The sequence below is a fragment of the Microcaecilia unicolor genome, chromosome 2, assembly GCF_901765095.1.
Source record: "Microcaecilia unicolor chromosome 2, aMicUni1.1, whole genome shotgun sequence".
In the NCBI taxonomy this organism is placed as follows: domain Eukaryota; kingdom Metazoa; phylum Chordata; class Amphibia; order Gymnophiona; family Siphonopidae; genus Microcaecilia; species Microcaecilia unicolor.
This window is the reverse complement of record NC_044032.1, coordinates 429,320,249-429,341,151: the sequence shown is the minus strand read 5'-3', so window position 1 is coordinate 429,341,151 and position 20,903 is coordinate 429,320,249. Positions and strand designations below refer to the sequence as shown.

Below are 20,903 nucleotides of genomic sequence, written 5' to 3'. Positions count from 1 at the left end.
TCTTGGCTTCAGAGCTTCGAACTTACGAACCTTGGCTTCAGTGACGTCATCCGACAATAGAACATTGAGGGTGAGTTTTATATATATAGATGTTCACGTGCCATTCTTGCGACTAAAATTTAGGCGTACCCATTTAGGCCACCTAAAACCAGGTCTAAATACCTTGAACGTATTCTATAATAATGCACATAGTTTTCTGAAATGCCCACAACCCGCCCATTCCATGCTCATGGCCATGCCCCCTTTTCGACTATATGTATTAGAATTTATTCACATCACGTTATAGAATATGCCTAGAAAGTTGTGCGTGTTAATTCTAATTAAAGCCACTTATTGCCACTAATTGGTTAAGTACCAATCAGTGTTGATTGGCTTGTTAATCAATTAAGCTGTGCGGCCAAATTAGCACGCACAACTGAAGGTGCAATACACAGAATTTGGGGGTTAATGTAAAGCTTTATTTCCACACCAAAGATGGAAAAGAAGGAGAAATTATGCGTTACTGGATAATTTTTGTTTCTTTACTCAGCGACACCTTTCTGCACAAATGGGAGTTATCCCTTCTTACTAGGGGGTGGAGGTAGACAAAACTGAATTCTGCCAGCATAAGCATAGGTGCTCTCTGCAACAATCCAGTATGCACCTGCCCAAGTAGCAGAAGGCCCCTTAGTAACGCACCCATGACACATCAACTACTGCAGCTGCAATGATAATCAAGCGAGCAAAACTCCAAAGAGTGACACTCGCTACCCTGCATATACCAAGATATAGCCATATCATGGGAACACCATAAGGCTGCCAATCACAAAATGAATTTTTTAAATTTTTTTTATTTTTGAAGCACTGAAAAGGAAGCACAGAGCACACCCACAACCCCAAGCAAAAATATATATATATATTATCCTGTAAGACATTTATCCTTTTTTAGTGTCAGCTTCACTGTTCTGCACAAAGGGGATATACCGATGCAATTTATCGCGTGGAGAAGACAAGGCCCCCTGAATGACGGTGCTGCCAAAGTCCAAGCAGATTCTGACCAACACCTTCAACCTGTAGTGCTTAGCAAAGAAGTGGGGGATGACCAACGCCATCCTACAAATGTCCTCAGGGGACACAGCTTGAGCCTCCAACCCAGATGGTGGCCTGAGTCTGTCAAGTCAGCCATCAGCCCTTGATGCACCGGACAATTGTTGCCGATGTAGGCAAACTCAATAGCCTTGATCTACCTCACAATGAAGGCCTAGAGGCTGCCTGGCCCTTCCAAAGGCCATGGAAAGTACAAACAGGTAGACAGAGACAAAATTAATTAGTCTCCCTCAGGTATCTGAGCAGCATCCTCCTGACATCTAGCTCGTGGCACTTCTGATCCTCAGGAGCCGAACCTTCCACCAAAAAGGAGGGCAAGCAGATCTCCTGATTAATATAGAATGGAGACATCACCAGAAAGGAGGGGACTATACACAGGGACCCCCAAGTCCTCTGTGAAGGACAGATGGATTCGGGCAAAATAGTGCCTGCAGCACGGAGATTCTATGAGCAGAGGTGATACCTACCAGAAACATCACCCTGATAGTAAAGTCCTTGGTGTAAACTGAGCGCAGATGCTCAAATGGCGCCTTGGAAAGCACCCAGAGTATCAGACTGAGGTCCCACGAAGGGAAGGAGGGCACAGCGGAAGGCACAGATGAACCACCCCTTCAGGGATCGAGCCACCACTCTATGCAAAGCAAGAGAGATATCCTTCACCTTCCTACAAAAACAGGCTAGAGCCATCACCTGGACCCTCAGGGAGCTCAGAGCCAGCCCCTGATCTAGGTCTAGCTGCAACCCCCCCACAAATTATCAGGAATCTGAGCCCTCCAGGTAGAAAGGAACTGCTCCCCGCACCAAGATTCAAGAACTCACAGATCCTGATGTAAGCCAGGGATCTAGAGGCCTTCCTGGAGTGGAGCAGTGTAGAGACCACTGTGGGAGAGAACCCATGCATCTCCAAATGTCTCCTCTCAAAGGCCAAACCATAAGCCAGAACTAATCCAGATCATCTATGTGTACTGGCCCTTGCAGAAGCAGATCCTGACCCCTGGGCAGTTGAGGAGGATCATTCACCAGGAAGTGCCAGAGAACTGCTTATCACAGCCTGTGAGGCCATTTGGTGCCATGCAATCCTGCACAAGAGATATTGTACCAGATGCCACGGAGGGAATATGTAGAGGGTCTACTCCCACGGCCATGGTTGAACCAGGATGCCTATCCCCAGGGAGGCTGGCTTCCTCCGCTGACTGAAGAGTTGATCCTGGATGTCATCATGTTGAACTGAGGAGGGCCGCAGTCATCCAGAATGACCTGAAAAGCCTGTTGCCTCAGCTCCCACTCTTCTGGATCCAGTACAGCGCAACTGGGAACTTCAGCCTGTATCTTGTCCTTGCCTGCAATGTGGACAGCCGAAAGGGTCTGCAGATTGGTTTCCACCCACAGAACAGAGACACGCTGCCTCTAGGGCCACCACCTGATTCCTGGCTCCACCATTACATACACTACCGCCATGGCAGTGTCCGACATCACTCTGGATGCTTTCCCCTCAAGAAGCGGCTGAAACTCCTGCAGAGTTAGGCAGACTGCCCAGGACTGCAGGCAATTTACACATCAGGATGCTTCCTGGCTCGACCAAAAAACCACTGGAACCCCTAGGGACTCCCCCCTCCTTGCAGAGGGACCTGGGATGGACAAGATTAAGAAAAGCCCTTCACATGATCAGGGATTTATTTTCCCTGTGAATGAATTGAGGGAGAAGGGAGAATTCTAATTGCCAATGTGCCTTGGCAGGAACACTGTCAAGAGGAATACATCCATTTCAGTTTAAGGAGGGAGGGGAAAAATTCATGTAAACCGCTCATTGAGAAAAAAAAGAAACAGAATGAGCTACATTTACATACTATAAAATTAATCAATTATCCCTGCTTAGTGGCTCTGCAGACTTATGCAGGCCAGCATGCACTACCATGCGGCAGTTTGCCTGACTGCCTCGGTCTAGCTTGCTCCAGCATATTGTTCCTGGCTTTCTCTAGGTGCGCAACAGAGTGAAATTTCCTAAATTAGTTCTTTACCACTCCACTCTCATCTCTCCCTACGCACCTCCCCGGGAACTCCATTCACTGGGTAAATCTCTCTTATCTGCACCCTTCTCCACCATCGCTAACTCCAGACTCCGTTCCTTTTATCTTGCTGCACCATATGCCTGGAATAGACTTCCTGAGCCGGTACGTCAAGCTCCATCTCTGGCCATCTTCAAATCTAAGCTAAAAGCCCACCTTTTTGATGCTGCTTTTAACTCCTAACCCTTATTCACTTGTTCAAAACCCTTATTTCATCATCCTCACTTTAATATTCCCTTATCTCTTGTTTGTCCTGTTTGTCTGTCCTAATTAGATTGTAAGCTCTGCCGAGCAGGGACTGTCTCTTCATGTTCAAGTGTACAGCGCTGTGTACGCCTAGTAGCGCTATAGAAATGATAAGTACTGTAGTAGTAGTTTACAACAGCATTAGTACCTGTCAAAGGGCATAAAGATAGCCAAGCCAACTGAATTTTTTTTTTTTGGTATATGTTCTGCTGCTGAAGTGAGCACTTTTGCATACCTGGGAGCTGCAGGGGGAGTCTGTGAAGAACACACCCAAACAGGGTGAATGGGCATGTGGGGTGGGGGAAGGGGCCCCTCACCCCTCAGGCAAGGCCCCTCAGGACAGAGCCCAAGAGGCATATTTTCAAAGCACTTTGGGAGGCTAAGTTCCATAGGTTTCTATGGAACTTTGGGAGGCTAAGTGCTTTGAAAATGAGCTTGCAAGTCACACAGTGGCATTAAAAAGTGCAACTGGGGGCTACAAAGCCAAGCTCTGAGCTCAACCAGGTACAGTCCTGAAACTGTGACCTAGGAGCAGTGAATTAGGCTTGACCATACTGTGCAGCTGTGGCCAGTAGAGTGTGAAGCTGGACAGAAGCACTGTTAGCATGACATACCACCAGCTGAAGGTAGAGAAAAATACTGGATTATTCGAGTAGTATAGAGACTTTATAAGGGAAATGGCAAGATTCTAGAACAAGCCATGTCAGGTTATCCAGCTGCACCCCCAACTTATTGATATTAGACTTTACTGGCAACAGATCTTCTTGATATTTATTTAATTTTATATATTATTTAAACTCGATGATTTGCCTTGCCGAATCAGATCTAATGTGTAGTAAAAAAATGATAAACATTCTTCAACATGGCTGTATATAAACTACTACTACTACTTATCAAAACCCTAACAAATAAACTGCGAGCACTGGTCATTAAGTTTAAGTTTCAAGTTAAAAATACATAAATTACAGAGGTTTACATATATTGAAAGACAGGACTAAGAGGGAAGGGGAGAAGAATTACAATGTAGATATATTAAAGTGGGGAGCGAAAAGGGGTGGGAGGTATGTCAATACCGTGCAGTCAGTTCAGTATCATTGCCAGATGTCAAGAAGGGAAAGATTACCAGATCTGTAGATGTAGGACCATCAAAATTTCAATTTTCTCTGGATTCAGTTTTAGACAATTACTGGTCACAAGTCCTATAATAGCTTCTGCAACAACTCTGTAAGTAGAGCTGTCCGATCAGCTATGCTCAGCTCTACTAATAACTACTCTATCATTTCAACTAAATACCACAAGAAAAATAAAATAAAATAGGTGGTGGGGGGGGGGGGGAGTTTAAATGGGAGGAGGCAGTGCAAGGGAAGAAGCTTGAAGGCATGAAAGTACAAGATGTATACTGCTGATTCGTGGTATAGTGAACAACCGGATGTGTTTGTTGACTTGGGACTTCCTGTTGTGATTGCATGTTTGTGCACATTTAGCCTAGTTATTTTTTAGCCTATAAAATATAAATTGCGAGTGACCGTACTCACCCGCAAATGCGCAGTAGACACTTTCCCTCTCTGTCCCGCTCCCGCGTCAATACGTGATGACGGGGCCGGCACAGAGACGGAAATTGCGCAAAGGGGGAGGGAGGGAACCGTCGAGGTCACTACCGCTCCCTCCCCCCCCCCCCTCCTGAGGTCGCCGCGGCGCCGCCACCGCTCCCCCCACCCGGAGTCGCCGCCGCTACCCCCCTCCCCGGCCCTCTCTCTTCGCAATTGAACTTACATCCGAAAACGCAGCAAGCAGATCAGCTGAGCTCCAGTCGGCCTTCCAGTTCCTTTCCTGCCTGTGTCCCGCCCCCGCCGACGTTACGTCACACGAGGGCGGGACAAAGGAAGAGAAGGAAGGCCCACGGGAGAGCTCAGCTGATTTGTCTGCTGCAGTTTCGGCGCTGTAAATTCAGTAGCGAACATAGAGCGCCCGGCCCGGGTGGAGGACAGGCGGCGGCGACACCGGGGGAGGGGGAGGGAACGGTAGCGGCGACCTGGCGAGGAGGGTAGCTGGAAATCTCGCCCGTTTTAACGGGCATAAGGCTAATAAAATAGGTGAGAGGAAGGGAGGCGTTGGAAACCTCAAGGTTCTGCTTAATGCAATATATATACACTGCAAAAGTGGAAAGACTAGGAAGCGATTTGCGATTTGGGAGCTATAGCACTGGTGTTCGGGCTTTATCAGTTGCTCCTTTTTCTGTAAAAGCTCACGCTGTTTTTTCAGCCTGAAAAAGAGAGAGAGAATTGGATGAAGGGAAGCATGAGACAGCTGAAAGTATGACCCTTCTTTCCTTTTGTTTTTTTTCATTAGGGGGAAACGTTTTCAGCTGTGGTGCTCTCAGGAGAGTGTCTATTCCCACCTGGGGTTCTAAGTGTTTAGAAGACACAAGTGTTGTGTCTTCCTCTGGGAGACTGGAAGCAGAGTGAGTCCAACCATTAAGCAAGTTTAAGCAGTTGCCTAGAGTAGCAGCTTCTGGGGGTGGCATACAGCAGCTGTAGGTAAAGCAATAGATCTTGACAGCTACACGAGCTCAAAGAACCATCATTGTATACTACCTGCAGTAAGAGTGGTCAGTTTTCAAGCAGCCCATTCACATGGGTAAATGACTTTTAGAAATTGCCCTTTTTTTGTATGTGAGCTCCCCCCAGCTCCAAAATTTAACATTTATAGTGTGTTGTCTTGGGGGAAGGCAGATTAGGGGCCTGAATTTTTAATTATCAGGGATGCCAAGTTATCCAGTTCAAGGCTAGAGATTTTGGGACAGTCCTAGATTTTCTCACCACCCCATTCCATTATGGGACTTGTAGCACTGACTTTAATCGACATGATCAGACACTACACATCCCACGCTGCTTTGGGATATAAGTTCAAAGCCAGAACTGGCCAAAAATATCCAGCCTGGAACTAAGTAATTGGCATCTCGGAGTGGGGCATAAGGTTGAAGTTTTGCCTAGATGGCATCCAATGCCCTTGTACCAGCCCTGTCTGCAAGTGTTGGTGGTTGGGCTCTGCTGTTTGTTCAGTCATGGGCTATGGAGTGGCTGTGCTGGTGTAGGTGTTCGTCACTTTCTTAATAATATTTGTCTGTAGTAGGCACTTAATTTAAAAAAAAAATCAAGATAATTTTTCTTTTGTAGGTACTTTTCACTGTGGGCAAGGAAGTCTGTTCTTATCTGTGTGGTCTGCAGCACGGCGGGTGGACTGCCCACCTAGTTCTGAGAATGAACAGCTGCATACACAGCAGAGAACTTACTGAGACCTCATAAATCATAGGACCCAGCATTTGAAATAGATGGTGTTACTAAACTGAATAGACCCCCCCCCCAATACACACACGTAGTGAAGGAGTTGCTTAGTATAGAGATGTGCATCAAGCACTACTGCATCTGAAGAGCTGACACGTGTGCCATAATTAGTTCAACCACAAACCTAGAAGCCCAAGGCTGAGAAACTGATGAAAACAAACAAAAAAGACTTCCTTAGCAGCATTCCAGACCGGTCAAGATGCTTGGGTTATGCACTTCTACCAGTAGATGGAGACTGAGAACATGGGCTGTGAGAATTGCACAAGACCCCTGTGCAGTCCCCAGCCAGCCAATATTTCTCAATCTAGCTGCACCCTGGGATAGGAGGCAATGTCCTTTTGTGGATTAGGAATTGGTTATTGGATGGAAGCAGAGGGTAGGCTTGAATGGCCATTTTTCTCAATGGAGGAGGGTGAATAGTGGAGTGCTGCAGGGATCTGTACTGGGACCGCTGCTATTTAACATATTTATAAGTGATCTGGATAACGGAACGACGAGTGAGTTGATTAAATTAGCAGATGATGTAAAATTATTCAAAGTTGTTAAAACACATGCGGACTGTGAAAAATTGCAGGAAGATCTTAGGAAACTGGAAGACTGGGCATCTAAATTGCAGATGAAATTTAATGTGGACAAATGCAAAGTGGTGCACATTGGGAAGAATAATCTGAATCGTAGTTACCTGATGGTAGGGTCTGCCTTAGGAGTCACCACTCAAGAAACAGATTTAGGTGTCATTGTAGACAATATTCTGAAATCTTCTGCTCAGTGTTTGGTGACGGCCAAAAAAGCAAACAGGATGCTAGGCATTATTAGGAAAGGGATGCAAAATAAGACCAAGAATATTATAATGCCTCTATATCGTAGTGTGATCTGGAAGACAGAGGACTGGGGTAGAGAGGGGATAGGATTGAGTCTATAAAAATCCTGAGTGCTGTAGAATGGGTAGCAGTGAATTGATTTTTCACTCTTTCAAAAAGTACAAAGACCAGGGGACACTTGAGGAAACTAGATGAAAGCACTTTTAAAACAAATAGGAGGAAATATTTTTTCACTCAAAGAATAGTTAAGCTCTGGAACTCACTGCTGGAGGATTTTGGTAACAGCGGTTAGCATATCTGGGTTTTAAAAAATGTTTGGACACGTTCCTGGAGGAAAAGTTCTTAGTCTGTTATTGAGATGGATATGGGGAAGCCACTGCTTGCCCTGGGTTTGGTAGCATGGAATGTTGATACTAATTTGGGTTTAAATCCCTTTGCCTCTGTTGGTTGTTGTTGAGGTGGTTGTTCCTCCGGGGCCACATTCCCCTGGGGATGTTGCACCTGGAAGGCTGGGTCCCTTCCTCTCAAGCCACTGTAAGCCACATTGAGCCTGCAAATAGGTGGGAAAATGTGGGATACAAATGCAACAAATAAATAAAAAGTCAATGAGGATCTGCAGCTACAACAATGGGGCAAGCAGGACTGAGTGCCTGGCTGTTTTTGCACCTGGGGAGTTGTGGCTCAGGCGGTCTTACCCCACAGTGCCAATGAGTGCAGACAAGCTGTGCTGCTGCTGCTACACATGCGGTAAGCAAGGTGTTGAGGTCGAGGGGGCTCCATGCCAGCTTTGTAGGGAACTGAATTTGACGTCCAAGTTGGTTTAATCCATGCCTGTGACGAATGCACAGGAGATGGCGATGGCAGATCTGATTACAGTGGGAAGTGCCGCCATCTTGGATTCAGCTCGCAGGGCGTATTTACCACCACAGGTGTCTCTGGAGGGTTCCTTGCCTGGTTCTATGACTGATAGGAAGGGGGGAGACTCCAGGGAAATTTGAGTTTTCCTCTGGAGTTTGTTTGGACCCTCTACAGTGCCTGGCAGTCAGGTGTGTGTGGTGTGGTGGGGGGGGGAGGGCTCTTCAGGGGATGCTGTTGCTTGTACTCCAGCCAATGGCAGACATGGAGCAGGATTTGCTTGAGGAGGTCCTTTTTTGGTGGGGGACTTGCATCCTATGGTGGTTCATATCTTTTTCAGAGAGGAATTATTAGAGCTTATTTATCTGGTGTCTGCAGTCCTCCACTTTGATGAGGAGGTGGCAGCACAAAGTGCAGACAAAGAGATGGATTCATTGGTGAGGGATATCCGGAGGTCACCTAAAACTTCTCCCATGAATCAGGATCTTCGTGATATGATTCTTAAGGAGTGGAACTCTCCTGACATTCCGTGTTGAGTTGCACATTCTGTGGGGAAGCTGTATCCTATCCTGAAGGAGAACAGGGATTCACTTTGGCCGCCTACAGTGGATGCCCTGGTGATGGCTGTCGCTAAAAAGACTACCATTCCAGTGGATGGTTGTGGAACTCTTAAGGATCCCTGCAATAGGAGGATAGAGATGATCTTGAGGCTCAGTTTTGGTACTTCTGAACTAGCACTTTAGGCTTCCATGTATGGTGGATTGGTGGCTAGGGTGTGTTTTCATTGTGATCGTAGATGCTCTGCTGGTTGATCAGAGGACACTGGTTCAGGAAGTGGCCAAGCTGGAGATTGGCGTTTTCTTTGGTATGATCTCTTGTGGGCTTCCCTTGAAGAATATGGTGCTCATGGTGTCGGCTCATTGGTCTTCATGGCTAATCGTTTGGGTGGCACACTTCCCTTTAAGAGCTCCGTGCTTTTCAGGGAGGAGTTGGATAAGCTGGTATAGGGGATTGGAGAGTCCAAGGTATCTCAGTTGCTGGAGTGTGACTAACTTGGGTTCAGGTTTCAGCAGGTGCATGTCTGGCACCTAAACTTAGGTGTGGGAATCAGCACTAAGCGAAATTCTGTAAAGGACACGCACCCTTTAAAGAATTGCGCTTAGCACCAATTTTTTCCGGCTCTGAATTTCTAGCGCCATTATTTGCACACTTCTAAGTTAGACATACCACAAAATGATGTCAAATGATGATCATGAAAAAGTGTACTTAATGCATGTTACTTGCAACCCATTATGACCAGACCAAGGATGGTAAATACTGTTTTAGGAGTGTTTAGGTTTGTGATGGAGAGAATTGGGACAAGCAGACATTGAAGTGCAGGTTATAGAGTCAGAAGCAGGCTGTTGGCATTTAGAACAGTTGGTGTAATGCATAAGGATTCCTTCTTCCTCCATTATATCCTCATAACATGAATTTATTCATTCAGTTTATAGACTCGGCGTGATTTACAAATATAAAATGTGATAGTCATTGCAATGTCAGACAATTCACAGATTACATTAGTTTCCCAATCTTTTATCCTGTAGGACCCCACATTATCACTTTGATGAAAACTAAATAGCAGAGCCCCATTCCCCCCTGCTCTATTCACTTCCCCTACTTACCAAAAGCATGAAGCCAGCAGCAGCAGCAGTAAGCACAAGGCCCTGTAGGTCAGCATGCACTCAAAAGACATCAGTACTCTGCACATGTTTCCAGTCTATCAGGCAGCCTACACAGGAGGAGGAGGCAGGAGGTGTAAATGTTCACTAACGGACAGGCTTCATGCTGTCTGCCACTACTGAGCATAGGTCACAGTGACCATCCAGAGGGAGGGGAGCAGCCTTGTTGCTGTGATCCAGTTTGGTCCCAACTCACAGTTTGGGAACCACCAGATTACAGAGTAATGAAAGACCATTTCTATGCCATTGGTTCCCAACCTGATCCCGCCGGAGGCACCCCAGCCAGTCAGGTTTTCGGGCTATCCACAAGGAATATTCATGAGAGAGATTTGCACGCAGTGGAAGCAGTGCTTGCAAATATCTCTCATGAACATTCATTGTGGATATCCCCAAAATCTGACTGGCTGGGGTGCCTCCGGGATCAGGTTTGGGAGCCATTGTCCTGTGCATATTGTCATGCTTACATTTTAAAACCATAATCTGTGGGCCCCCGCCCCCCTGCCAACTAAAGGCAGAAAACAACCAAATTGAAGCACGACTATTGAAAGCATTTCCTTTTTCATTAATTCAGGGCAGCTAAATTGCTTTGGTTGTACGTATTAAGAAACAAATGATGTTGCAGAATTCTAATGCTGGTGAGGGTATCCTAATGTGTTTTTACTCTTCAAGCTAAACCCATCAATTTAAATGATATTTCAATATAAGTTCTAAAATGCCAGTTTTATTCCTATCTGAGGTATCTTGGGAACTTGCAAATTGTAGCATGTGTTTTCTACAGATTGAGGGGTTATTTCAACATTAAGAGTTCCTTTTGCTAGGCTGCGGCAAAAACTGGCCTTATCATGCCCTTGTGTGGGTATTTCCCACATGCTATGGCTATTTTTACTGCAGCAGTAGATGGTTGATTTTTTTTTCCTTTTTTTTTAAAAATGAATGCAGTAATGTTGTAGGTGGTAAGGGCTCCCACGGTAATCTTGTGCTAACTAGTTAGCATGTGGTAATGCGGATTTGCTGATTAGCACAGGAACACCCACTCTCCTCCCCCGTCGCCTGCTCCTCAAAACAATTTTTAAACATTTGTTAGCACCCAGATTAGCGAACGCTAATTCAGCAATCAATGCAGATGCATGAGTTTGTCCTGTAGTACACCATTTTAAGTGCATTAAGCACATATTAGTGCCTAACGCAGTTTAGTAAAAGGACCTTTAAACACCCAGCAAGGATTTTGATTGGGATTAGAATTTTATTATTGTATGGTTTTCATTAACTCAGGGGCCCTTTTACTAAGCCGTGCAGGCATCTACGTGCACCCAACACACGTCAAAATGGAGTTACCGCGTGGCTCTTGTAAGTCCATAAACCGCTACTAAATGGACTTGGGAAAAATCCACAATTCCGGGAATAACATGTATAGAATGTTTGCACGTTTGGGAAGCTTGCCAGGTGCCCTTGGCCTGGATTGGCCGCTGTCGTGGACAGGATGCTGGGCTCGATGGACCCTTGGTCTTTTCCAAGTATGGCATTACTTATGTACTTATGTACTTCATTTTTGGCGGGCATGCGCTAAGTGCACCTGAAAAATATATATTTTTGTTTTCTGGTGCGCGTCATCACCACCCAGTTACCACGTGAGACTTTACCACTAGGTCAATGGCTGGCGGTAAGGTTTCAGTCCCAAAAATGACGTGCGGCAATTTTCATTTTGCTGCATGTTCTTTTTCGGCAAAAAGTTTTTAAAAAAGGCCTTTTTTTACAGGCGTGCTGAAAAATGGGTTGGCACGTGCCCAAACCCCGCGCCTACACTACTGCAAGCCATTTTTCAGCACATCTTAGTAAAAGGACCCCTGTGTTATTTTAGTAGTGATGAATATTTTTTTTAATGTTTGTTTTAGAGCCTCTTTTACAAAGCCACGCTAGCGATTCCTGCTCAGTAAATGAGAGGAAGCCCATTCAATTTCTATGGGTTTCCTTTCATATGCCATGCAGGAATCGCTAGCACAAATTTGTAAAAGAAGCCCTTAGTTTTAATAATGGAGTATTTTAGTATATTAAACCAGAAACGCAAAAAAATCTTCTCGCACATTCCTCAATCTTCATCCCCCAAGTGTAAAGGACTGAAATACAAATTAATGCACGCATCTACCTTTTCCTTTATGAGCACACAGCTCTGGAACGCGCTGCCACGCAACCTGAAATCGGCCCATGAATTGACTAATTTCCACAAACTATTGAAAACCTATCTCTTCGACAAGATATATCACAAAGATCAACACGTGTAACTGTACAATCTTTAATATATCCAGAAATGTTCTATAATGTCTTTTGCTCTAACACTATCATGTATTTCACCACCATGTAACCCAAAACCCTCTGTAAAACCAAATGTATATTCTCCTCTATTTCCATCATCCATAATGAATTGTAAGCTACTTTGAGCCTGCAAAGAGGTAGGATAATGTGGGATACAAATGCAATAAATAAATATGTATGTCCACTTGGTTTTATGCTCTTTCTTTATACAGGTGTTCTGGAAAAACGGCTCCAAGATTTCCATCTCAGTATGTTTGTTTTCTTTTTCAGTGACACATTGCTCTTGAGTTTCAAGAGACAGAGGAGAGAGAAGTGGTAGAATGTTTCCCTTCAAGGATGCCGAGATAGGTGCCTTCACGTTCTTTGCTTCTGCACTTCCTCATGATGTTTGTGGAAGCAATGGTCTTCCTCTGACCCCAAACTCCATCAAAATTTTAGGACGATTTCAGTTCCTGAAGACTATGACTCATCCTAGACTTTGTCAGTATGTGGATATTTCCAGGGGCAAGCATGGTAAGCTGTGTGTGGTTTTTTTTTAAGTATTGCATTTATGTTTACTGTAGTAAAGTCACAATTGTGTTTAGGTGTCAGACTGAACTGTTTAAGTTAAATTGTGTACCTTTGGGGGTTAATGTACTGATATGCATGATTTCTTCTGAGTTGCTGGACCAATTTGGTGAAAGTTTGCTAAAGATGGATATGAGCCATGTTTGTATAACACTTTTCTCAAATAGTTGAAAAAAAGGATTTTCTATACTTTTTCTGAACACATTCTGAATTTTGCTCCCCTTTTCCAATCTGCGTGTAATGCTGGCACAGCTCATTCACTTTGGCTTTGTAAAAGGGGGGTTAGTTACTAAGCACATATTTTATTTTTTGATTTTGAAATACCCTTATGGTGTGTTTCATTTTAACACAGATTTAATGATATTTTTCAACCTATTTTATTTTATTTTTTGGTTTTGGGTGGTTGTATTGTTCACAAAAAGATAACTACATAACTATATCTTTACTCATCTTTTTTATGAAAACCTGTCAATGAAGACATCTTGGTGTGCAGGGTTTCACTGAATTATGAAGTACATTGTCATTCAAAGTAATTCGCTATCGCAGCAGCTGATTAACTCAGAATGTAATACATTTTTACAAATGGCAGACTACGGGCCCTGTTTACTAAAGTGCATCAGCGGTTTTAACGTGCCTTCAATTAGCGCGCACGTTAACCGTGTAGGCGCCTATATGGATATTGTAAGCGTGTACACGTTTAAGACGCGTACATGGTTAATATGCGTTAAAGACACTAATGTGCCTATAACACAGCTTAGTAAACAGGGCCCTACTTGTGAAAATGAACTGCATGTTCTTTATCTCAGAACCCAGTGCAAAATATGCTGTTTGTGTGCTTAGTGTAAGATTGTGCTCCACCATACCTACAAACTTTAGTTTCACCCTCCCAGATCACAAGGCTTCCTACTACTCTCCATTTCTGCCATTGCCTGTGTCAAATCTAACGTGAAGATAATCACGCATCTTTCTCTGAAGTAAATTTATAGTCCATATTAAAGTTGCTGATCTTCCTTCTGTCTTTCCTTTCATTGTTCTCTCTCTTTATACTAGCTTTACTAAGTGAGGCCTGGTTCACTAAGTATTTCTCTGCCTAGATGCAAACTAATAGAAAAAAAGATAGTGAATCAGGCCCCAGTCTTAGAATTTGCCCTAGCAGTCTGATGCTTTCTATTTCTTGGTCAAATGACTCGGGCCCAGATGCATCAAACAAACGTTACAAACTAAAACGTTAAAGTCCCTAACGATTTTTAAAAAACGAAGAATGCACCAAAAAAACAAGTCGCACAAGTTCAGTGCGGTACTGTAAAGTACAATGCACCAAATCTGTGTAATCCCCATCCGTGATCGGCCCCTAAAGCATGCGCAGAGCAGCCAAGCATTATGCTGGCTGCTCTGCGCATGCCACAAATGTCAAAACTACAAAAAAAAAACAAACCCACAAACACGTGTGTTTTGGGAGGGGGCAAAGGCGCTCGTCAAGAGCGTCCTTCATGTATGTGCTTGCCCCCGCCCATCCCCACCCAAGTATGCCAGTGCTCCCCGCTTCCCCCCTGCATCCAAACCAATCATCAATTCAAAATAAAAAGCACTAACTTTTTGGGATTTTTAGAAACTTTCAGGCTGCCCCGGCACCCCTCCTTTCCCTTCCTGTTTCCCAGCTGCGCCCCCCCCCCCCCCACGAGATCGTGGCCGCCGCTCCCCCCCCTCCACTGGGCCCCCCTCCTTCCTACCGGGCCTGCGCAGCGCCTTTCAACTCTCTAAGGCGCTGCACGGGCAAGAAGAACGGCGAGTTGTTGCATCTTCACTGTCTTCGCGTCTCCTTTGCTGCTGGGCCCGCCCCCCTGTCTGACGTAAGTAACCTATGTCAGACGGGGGCGGGCCCAGCAGCAAAGGAGACGCGAAGACAGTGAAGATGCAACAACTCGGCGTTCTTCTTGCCCGTGCAGCACCATAGAGAGTTGAAAGGCGCTGCGCGGGCCCGGTAGGAAGGAGGGGGAGCCCGGTGGAGGGGGGGAGCGGCGGCCACGATCTCGGGGGGGGGGGGGCGGAGACGGAGAATGGTGGGAGGCGGAGCTGGGAAACAGGAAGGGAAAGGAGGGGTGCCGGGGCAGCCTGAAAGTTTCTAAAAATCCCAAAAAATTTGTGCTTTTTATTTTGAATTGATGATTGGTTTGGATGCAGGGGGGAAGCTGGGAGCATTGGCATATTCAGGTGGGGATGGGTGGGGGCAAGCACGTCCGTGAAGGACGCTCTTGACGAGCGCCTTTGCCTTTTTTTGATTTTATTTTCTTTCCGTTTCTTTTTTTAAGGAGGAAGGAGGGGGGGAGCCACGTTTTGTATTTTTTATTTTGTTGTACGTGCCAGCATAGAATTTAAGGTGCAGGGGTAAGCGGGGAGATGACAGCTCAGCCCTTAACGACAGGTCTGAGCTCACGTAAAATTTCAGACGGTAAGTGATTCATTGTAATCGTCGGTATGGTTAGTGCATTGCTAATTGTTCACGTTTGAATTGGAAGTGACTAGTTTGCATTCCGTTTTCGTTATCTGCTAGCGGCTTCCGAAAAAGGCCTATAATGCATGCAACGATGGAAATTTTCATCATTAAAGGGTCATTAAAGGGTCGTTAATGTTTAGTGCATCTGGGCCTCGGACACTAAGAAGATCTTTTTCTAATGATTAGTGTATCTTATCTACCACAGGACCCATTTTATTTCCATGGGCCCTGCTGCAGATAACATGCACCAGTTGTTAGTAAAAGACCTCCTAAAGCTGTGGTTCTACCTTGTACTTTATCAGTTGCAGATAAGATGTGTGTGTGTGTGCCATTGTTTCTTTAAGTGTTCTTTACAAGAAGTGCTGGAATATATCTCATCCCATGTGCTTTTTCAGCGTAATGCATGTAACTTTCCATTTCACGTGTAGACTTTGATTAATTATCCCTGTGGATAACTGTATGTGTGGTCCCTGTGTTTCTGTTCTTCTAGTTAGTGTCAATTGCATATTGACGTTCCTTTCTTTTTTCTTTTGTTTTAGTCTGTACACTGCCTCGCTATGCTTGTCAGAAAAGGTGGTATATTAAATCCAATAAACTAGTGATTATTCTCTAATTTTAGTCCGGGCCACTTTGGATCAAAATGAGACACTAACCTAACTTTCTAAGAGAGGCTAGGTCACAAAATCCACGTTGCCTACAGAAACCAGAAGAAAGCCAACATCTAACTTCGCTAATCTAACTTACTAAGGGGCTTATTTTCAAAGCACTTAGACTTACAAAGTTCCATAGGATACTATGGGGCTCATTTTCAAAGCACTTAGCATTACAGAGTTCCGAAGGCTAAGTGCTTTGAAAATACGCCTCCATGGAACTTTGTAAGTCTAAGTGCTTTGAAAATATGCCTCTAAGTCATCCATGTGAATGAACCTCAAATACTCCAAAATTAACCTTTTTCAATATATAATGATTCTGAGACACTTCAGATCAGCAGTTATACACTATCAGGCTCATTTTCAAAAGAGAAGGACGCCCATCTTTTGACACAAATCGGAAGATGGGCGTCCTTCTTGCAGGGTCGCCCAAATTGGTATAATGGAGAGCCAATTTTGGGCATCCCCAACTGCTTTCCGTCGTGGGGATTACCAAAGTTCACGGGGGTGTATCGGAGACATGGCGAAGGCTGGACTTGGGCGTGCCTGACAGATGTTCGTCCTTGACCCATAGTGGGGAAAAAAAAGGGCGTCCCTGACGAGCACTTGGATGACTTTACCTGGTCCTGTTTTTCTTACGACCAAGGCACAAAAAGGTACCCGAACTGACCAGATGACCACCGGAGAGAATCGGGGATACCTCCCCTTACTCCCCCAGTGGTCACTAACCCCCTCCCACCCTCAAAAAAAATCTTTCAAAATATTTTGTGCCAGCCTCTATGCCAGCCTCAGATGTCATACTCAGGTCCATCACAGCAGTATGCAGGTCCCTAGAGTAGTTTTAGTGGGTTCAGTTCACTTCAGGCAGGCGGACCCAGGCCCATCCCCCCCCCTACCTGTTACACTTGTGGTGGTAAATGTGAGCCTTCCAAAACCCACCACAAACCCACTGTTACCCTCATCTAGGTGCCCCCTTCATCCGTAAGGGCTATGGTAGTGGTGTACAGTTGGGGGATTAGTGGGTTTTGGGGGGCTCAGCACACAAGGTAAGGGAGCTATGTACCTGGGAGCAATTTGTGAAGTCCACTGCAGTGCCCCCTAGGGTTCCCGGTTGGTGTCCTGGCATGTGAGGGGGCCCAGTGCACTACGAATGCTGGCTCCTCCCACGACCAAAGGGCTTGCATTTGGTCGTTTCTGAGATGGGTGTCCTTGGTTTCCATTATCGCTGAAAATCAGAAACGATCAAGGGACGACCATCTCTAAGGATGACCTAACTGTCAAGATTTGGGCGTCCCTGACCGTATTATCGAAACGAAAGATGGACCGCCCCTCCGGGACGTTTTGCGAGGACGTCCTCAGCAAAACTTGGGCGTTCCTTTCGATTATGCCCCTCCACATGGAACAAACAGCGAAGTAGACTAAAAATAATGACGCTCCAGGTCAAAATTAAACATTTATTGATTGATGAACACGACTCGACACACCTGTGTTTCAGCCCAAGGGACCTGCATCAGGTGTCTAGTTACAAAACAGCATATAAAAGCACATAAGAACATGGACATAATCCAAATGTCAAACATAAAACAAATAACAAATATAATGTAAAATATAAAATATTGACACAGTAATGAATAAAAATTTTTAGATGAACTAAAATAAAGATACTAATAAAAAGCATATAAATCCAAATGATTATAAAGAAAGGACTATCATAAACATTAAAAAAAATTTAAATAAATTTTTTTTAATCCAATTGGTTGTAAAGAAAGGACTATCATAAACATTTTTTTTTAAAAGAGGATATTTGAGAACAGTAAAATTTGTTTGTTTAAGAGGCGGGCATATCTTGCATCCACAATATGCAATATTTGTATACATTACATCTTGATTAAATTTATAATGAACAAGGTCTTAATTAATGAACAACTTCAGAAATGTAAGGATGACTCAAAAACTGTTACCTTGTATGATCTAGAGTTCACTTGTTTTGTCTATTAGAGAAAATATATATCCATATGTCACTTACCATAGATACACTATGACATCCTCTTTAAAAGTAATTATAGAAACAAGAAAATACTATTGAAAGATTGTTGCAGAAACATTTGGGGTTCTGTAAACATGTGATATTGTGATGTGATAAGCATTGATATCCAGCCTTAAGATGTAAAGGTGCTTCAAAATATTAAGGGTATATTGAGCACCAGAATTACTAGAACAATAAATGCCCAGCAAATAAAATGCATGCAAATGGTGGGAAATGTTATTTTGGTGCTAATGAACTTACTCGTAATCCAGTAGATAGTGTTGAAATGGAGCTGTAGCATCTTGTGTCTTAATTTGAAGTTTTGCTGTGCAGGAAAATGTCATTTAAAATGGCGTCGGAACAGACAATACACTACTCATGGCTACATTATTTAAAAAAAAACTACTTTTATTATAGATGTTCTTGTTAAATATACGCTGTCACTTATAACGGAATTTTACTATTCTGTTCGGCATTCACTGTTTCTTGTATTATATTTAATTGAAAGTTAAAACCCACTATATGTTCTCTATGTCCGCCTGCACTTATGCTCAGGTTAGCGCTGAAAATAAATAGCGTACCCATCGTTGTCTTAAAGTTCTGTCTACACAAATATTTTTTATTTATTTATATTTATATTACATTTGTACCCCGCGCTTTCCCACTCATGGCAGGCTCAATGCGGCTTACATATTATATACAGGTACTTATTTGTACCTGGGGCAATGGAGGGTTAAGTGACTTGCCCAGAGTCATAACGAGCTGCCTGTGCCTGCAGTGGGAATTGAACCCAGTTCCCCAGGACCAAAGTCCACCACTCTAACCACTAGGCCACTCCTCCAACGTATAAACTAAGCCAGTGCATGCAGAAGGAGGACTTTAACCTTATCTCTTCGAAGTTTCTGAGACTAAACCCGAATTCCAAAATGTAAGCAGTACAGCCATTTGTACATCCTGTTTAAAAGGTGCCAACTGTGAAGGTACTGGTGACGTCACAGTTGTGTAAAGATATAATTCTTTAAACCCGAAAAAGAAATTGAATTGATATTAAGAGAGTACCGACAAATCAGATGAACCACCATGAGAAAAGGACATATATTATTAAAAAATAAATTAAATTGTGGAACATAAACAGAAATGACATTTGTGATGTTTATGCATGGAGTGAATGCAGTCAGTGTGTTAAAAAAAAAAAAAGACCAAATCAGCGCCTACTAATTGTCTATATATAAAACTGTAACTTAATGGATGCGAGCAGTGAGAGTGCGTTAATGTAAAAAAATGTAAAAACTGACAGATAGGCGTGTGTAGGATCTAAATGTGTCAATGTCTATTCATAACTAAATGTATTGTGTTAATAAATTGTGGCAAAAAACATGTTACATAGCGATCTCACGTGATGTCATGGTGCATGTATTTCAATATACTATCGAACCATGGTACAAAAACTTGGTTTAAAAAATGTTTTCTGAATGAAATATTTGGTTAAAAAGGATCTGATGACCATGGATTGCATGTGTGATGAGTATTGGGCAGCAAAAACGCTGATATATGAGACAGAATAAATTATATTATAAATGTAAATACTTATTCAGGAATTAAAACAATAGGTAGATACAAACTGTACGGATCATAAAAATATATATATAAAATTATAGTATAAAAAATTAAATGACTAATTAAAATGTACGTATTAAAATTATGTATTTATTATGCCCCTTATTGTACTGTGGAGAAATATAGACAAAATGACTGCAAGATAATCAAACCTTGTTTCTGTTGTTTCTGCAAATTGCTTTCTTTTACAAACAAATCAATTTAAAATAAATATAGATAAATGTATAACGAATTCTTAAATATGAACACAGAAACCAAATTAACGCAAAAACAATGAAAATCTAAATATTTGATGCTGTCTTATTTTCAGAGCATTGTGTAGTCTCTAATTTATACAAAAATGTGGAGTAGTATATGTAATGATACCTCAGTCTTTGTTTTAATTGAAAGTGCTTAAACATAATCTGTCAATGTCTAGAACACAACTGGCTCATATGTTGGGGCCGGACAATTCGGGGTGTCCTAAATGCGGAGGGGGTCCCAGCTCGTTATATCACGCATTATGGCAATGCCCCAAGGTGCGCATGTTTTGGCAGAGGGTAAGAGGGTTTTTGATTCGATTGGGGAACAGAGTTCAAGGAACGGAGCGGCAGTTTCTGTTGGATCAACCAAGAGCGTTTGCTCCATTAGGCGCCCCTGCCATAATGTTATGCAGGAAGCTGAGCTTGGTAGCGCGGAAATGCATTATGCAATACTGGGTCTCATCGGAAGGACCAGCTTACTGGCATTGGCGCAATCAGGTGCATCTCCTGGCCTCTTGGGAGGCTAGGGATTCAAAACAATCGCCTAAACGTAGAGTGCGCTTTCTACAGATTTGGACACCATACCTGCAAATACTCAGCCCAAGGGGACGTAGTCTGCTTGTCAATGCCTGATAAATAGCGGTATACTGGAGAGTAAGGGTACCGTGTAGTAGTAAATTAGTCTAGAGTGGATTCTGCTTGCAAGGGGGAGGAGGTATTGGGTGGGGGGTTGGAGGGGTTGAGTGTGATGTATATGGCTAAAGCCTGGCAGTGCTCTAGAGCTTTAATGTTTAATTTTCTGATATTTTGTGATAAGCACTTTCTTATCTAATGAAGTATTCAAGTGTATGATATTAG

General features: G+C 43.6%; 2 protein-coding genes across 6 annotated transcripts in view; one reads left to right on the top strand and one right to left on the bottom strand.

Moving 5' to 3' along the window:
* Positions 1-9,793, bottom strand: part of AIMP1 (aminoacyl tRNA synthetase complex interacting multifunctional protein 1) — a 106,257-nt gene extending 96,464 nt beyond the window's left edge. The window contains exon 1 of one of the 4 annotated variants that reach the window (XM_030190778.1): positions 9,787-9,793. In XM_030190778.1, coding sequence (XP_030046638.1) covers positions 9,787-9,788 — 2 coding nt within the window. In that variant the 5' untranslated portion in view covers positions 9,789-9,793. Of the gene's footprint in view, positions 1-4,521; positions 4,695-4,933; positions 4,968-5,171; positions 5,272-9,786 lie in introns of those variants that run through there. The other 3 variants (XM_030190777.1, XM_030190779.1, XM_030190776.1) reach the window with 3 other exon arrangements.
* TBCK (TBC1 domain containing kinase) overlaps positions 5,438-20,903 on the top strand; it is a 436,713-nt gene continuing 421,247 nt past the window's right edge. Inside the window, exons 1-3 of one of the 2 annotated variants that reach the window (XM_030190773.1) lie at positions 5,438-5,491; positions 5,748-5,859; positions 12,720-12,962. In XM_030190773.1, the coding sequence (XP_030046633.1) occupies positions 12,770-12,962 (193 nt within the window). In that variant the 5' untranslated portion in view covers positions 5,438-5,491; positions 5,748-5,859; positions 12,720-12,769. The remainder of the gene's footprint in view (positions 5,492-5,747; positions 5,860-12,719; positions 12,963-20,903) is intronic. The other variant, XM_030190774.1, reaches the window with a different exon arrangement.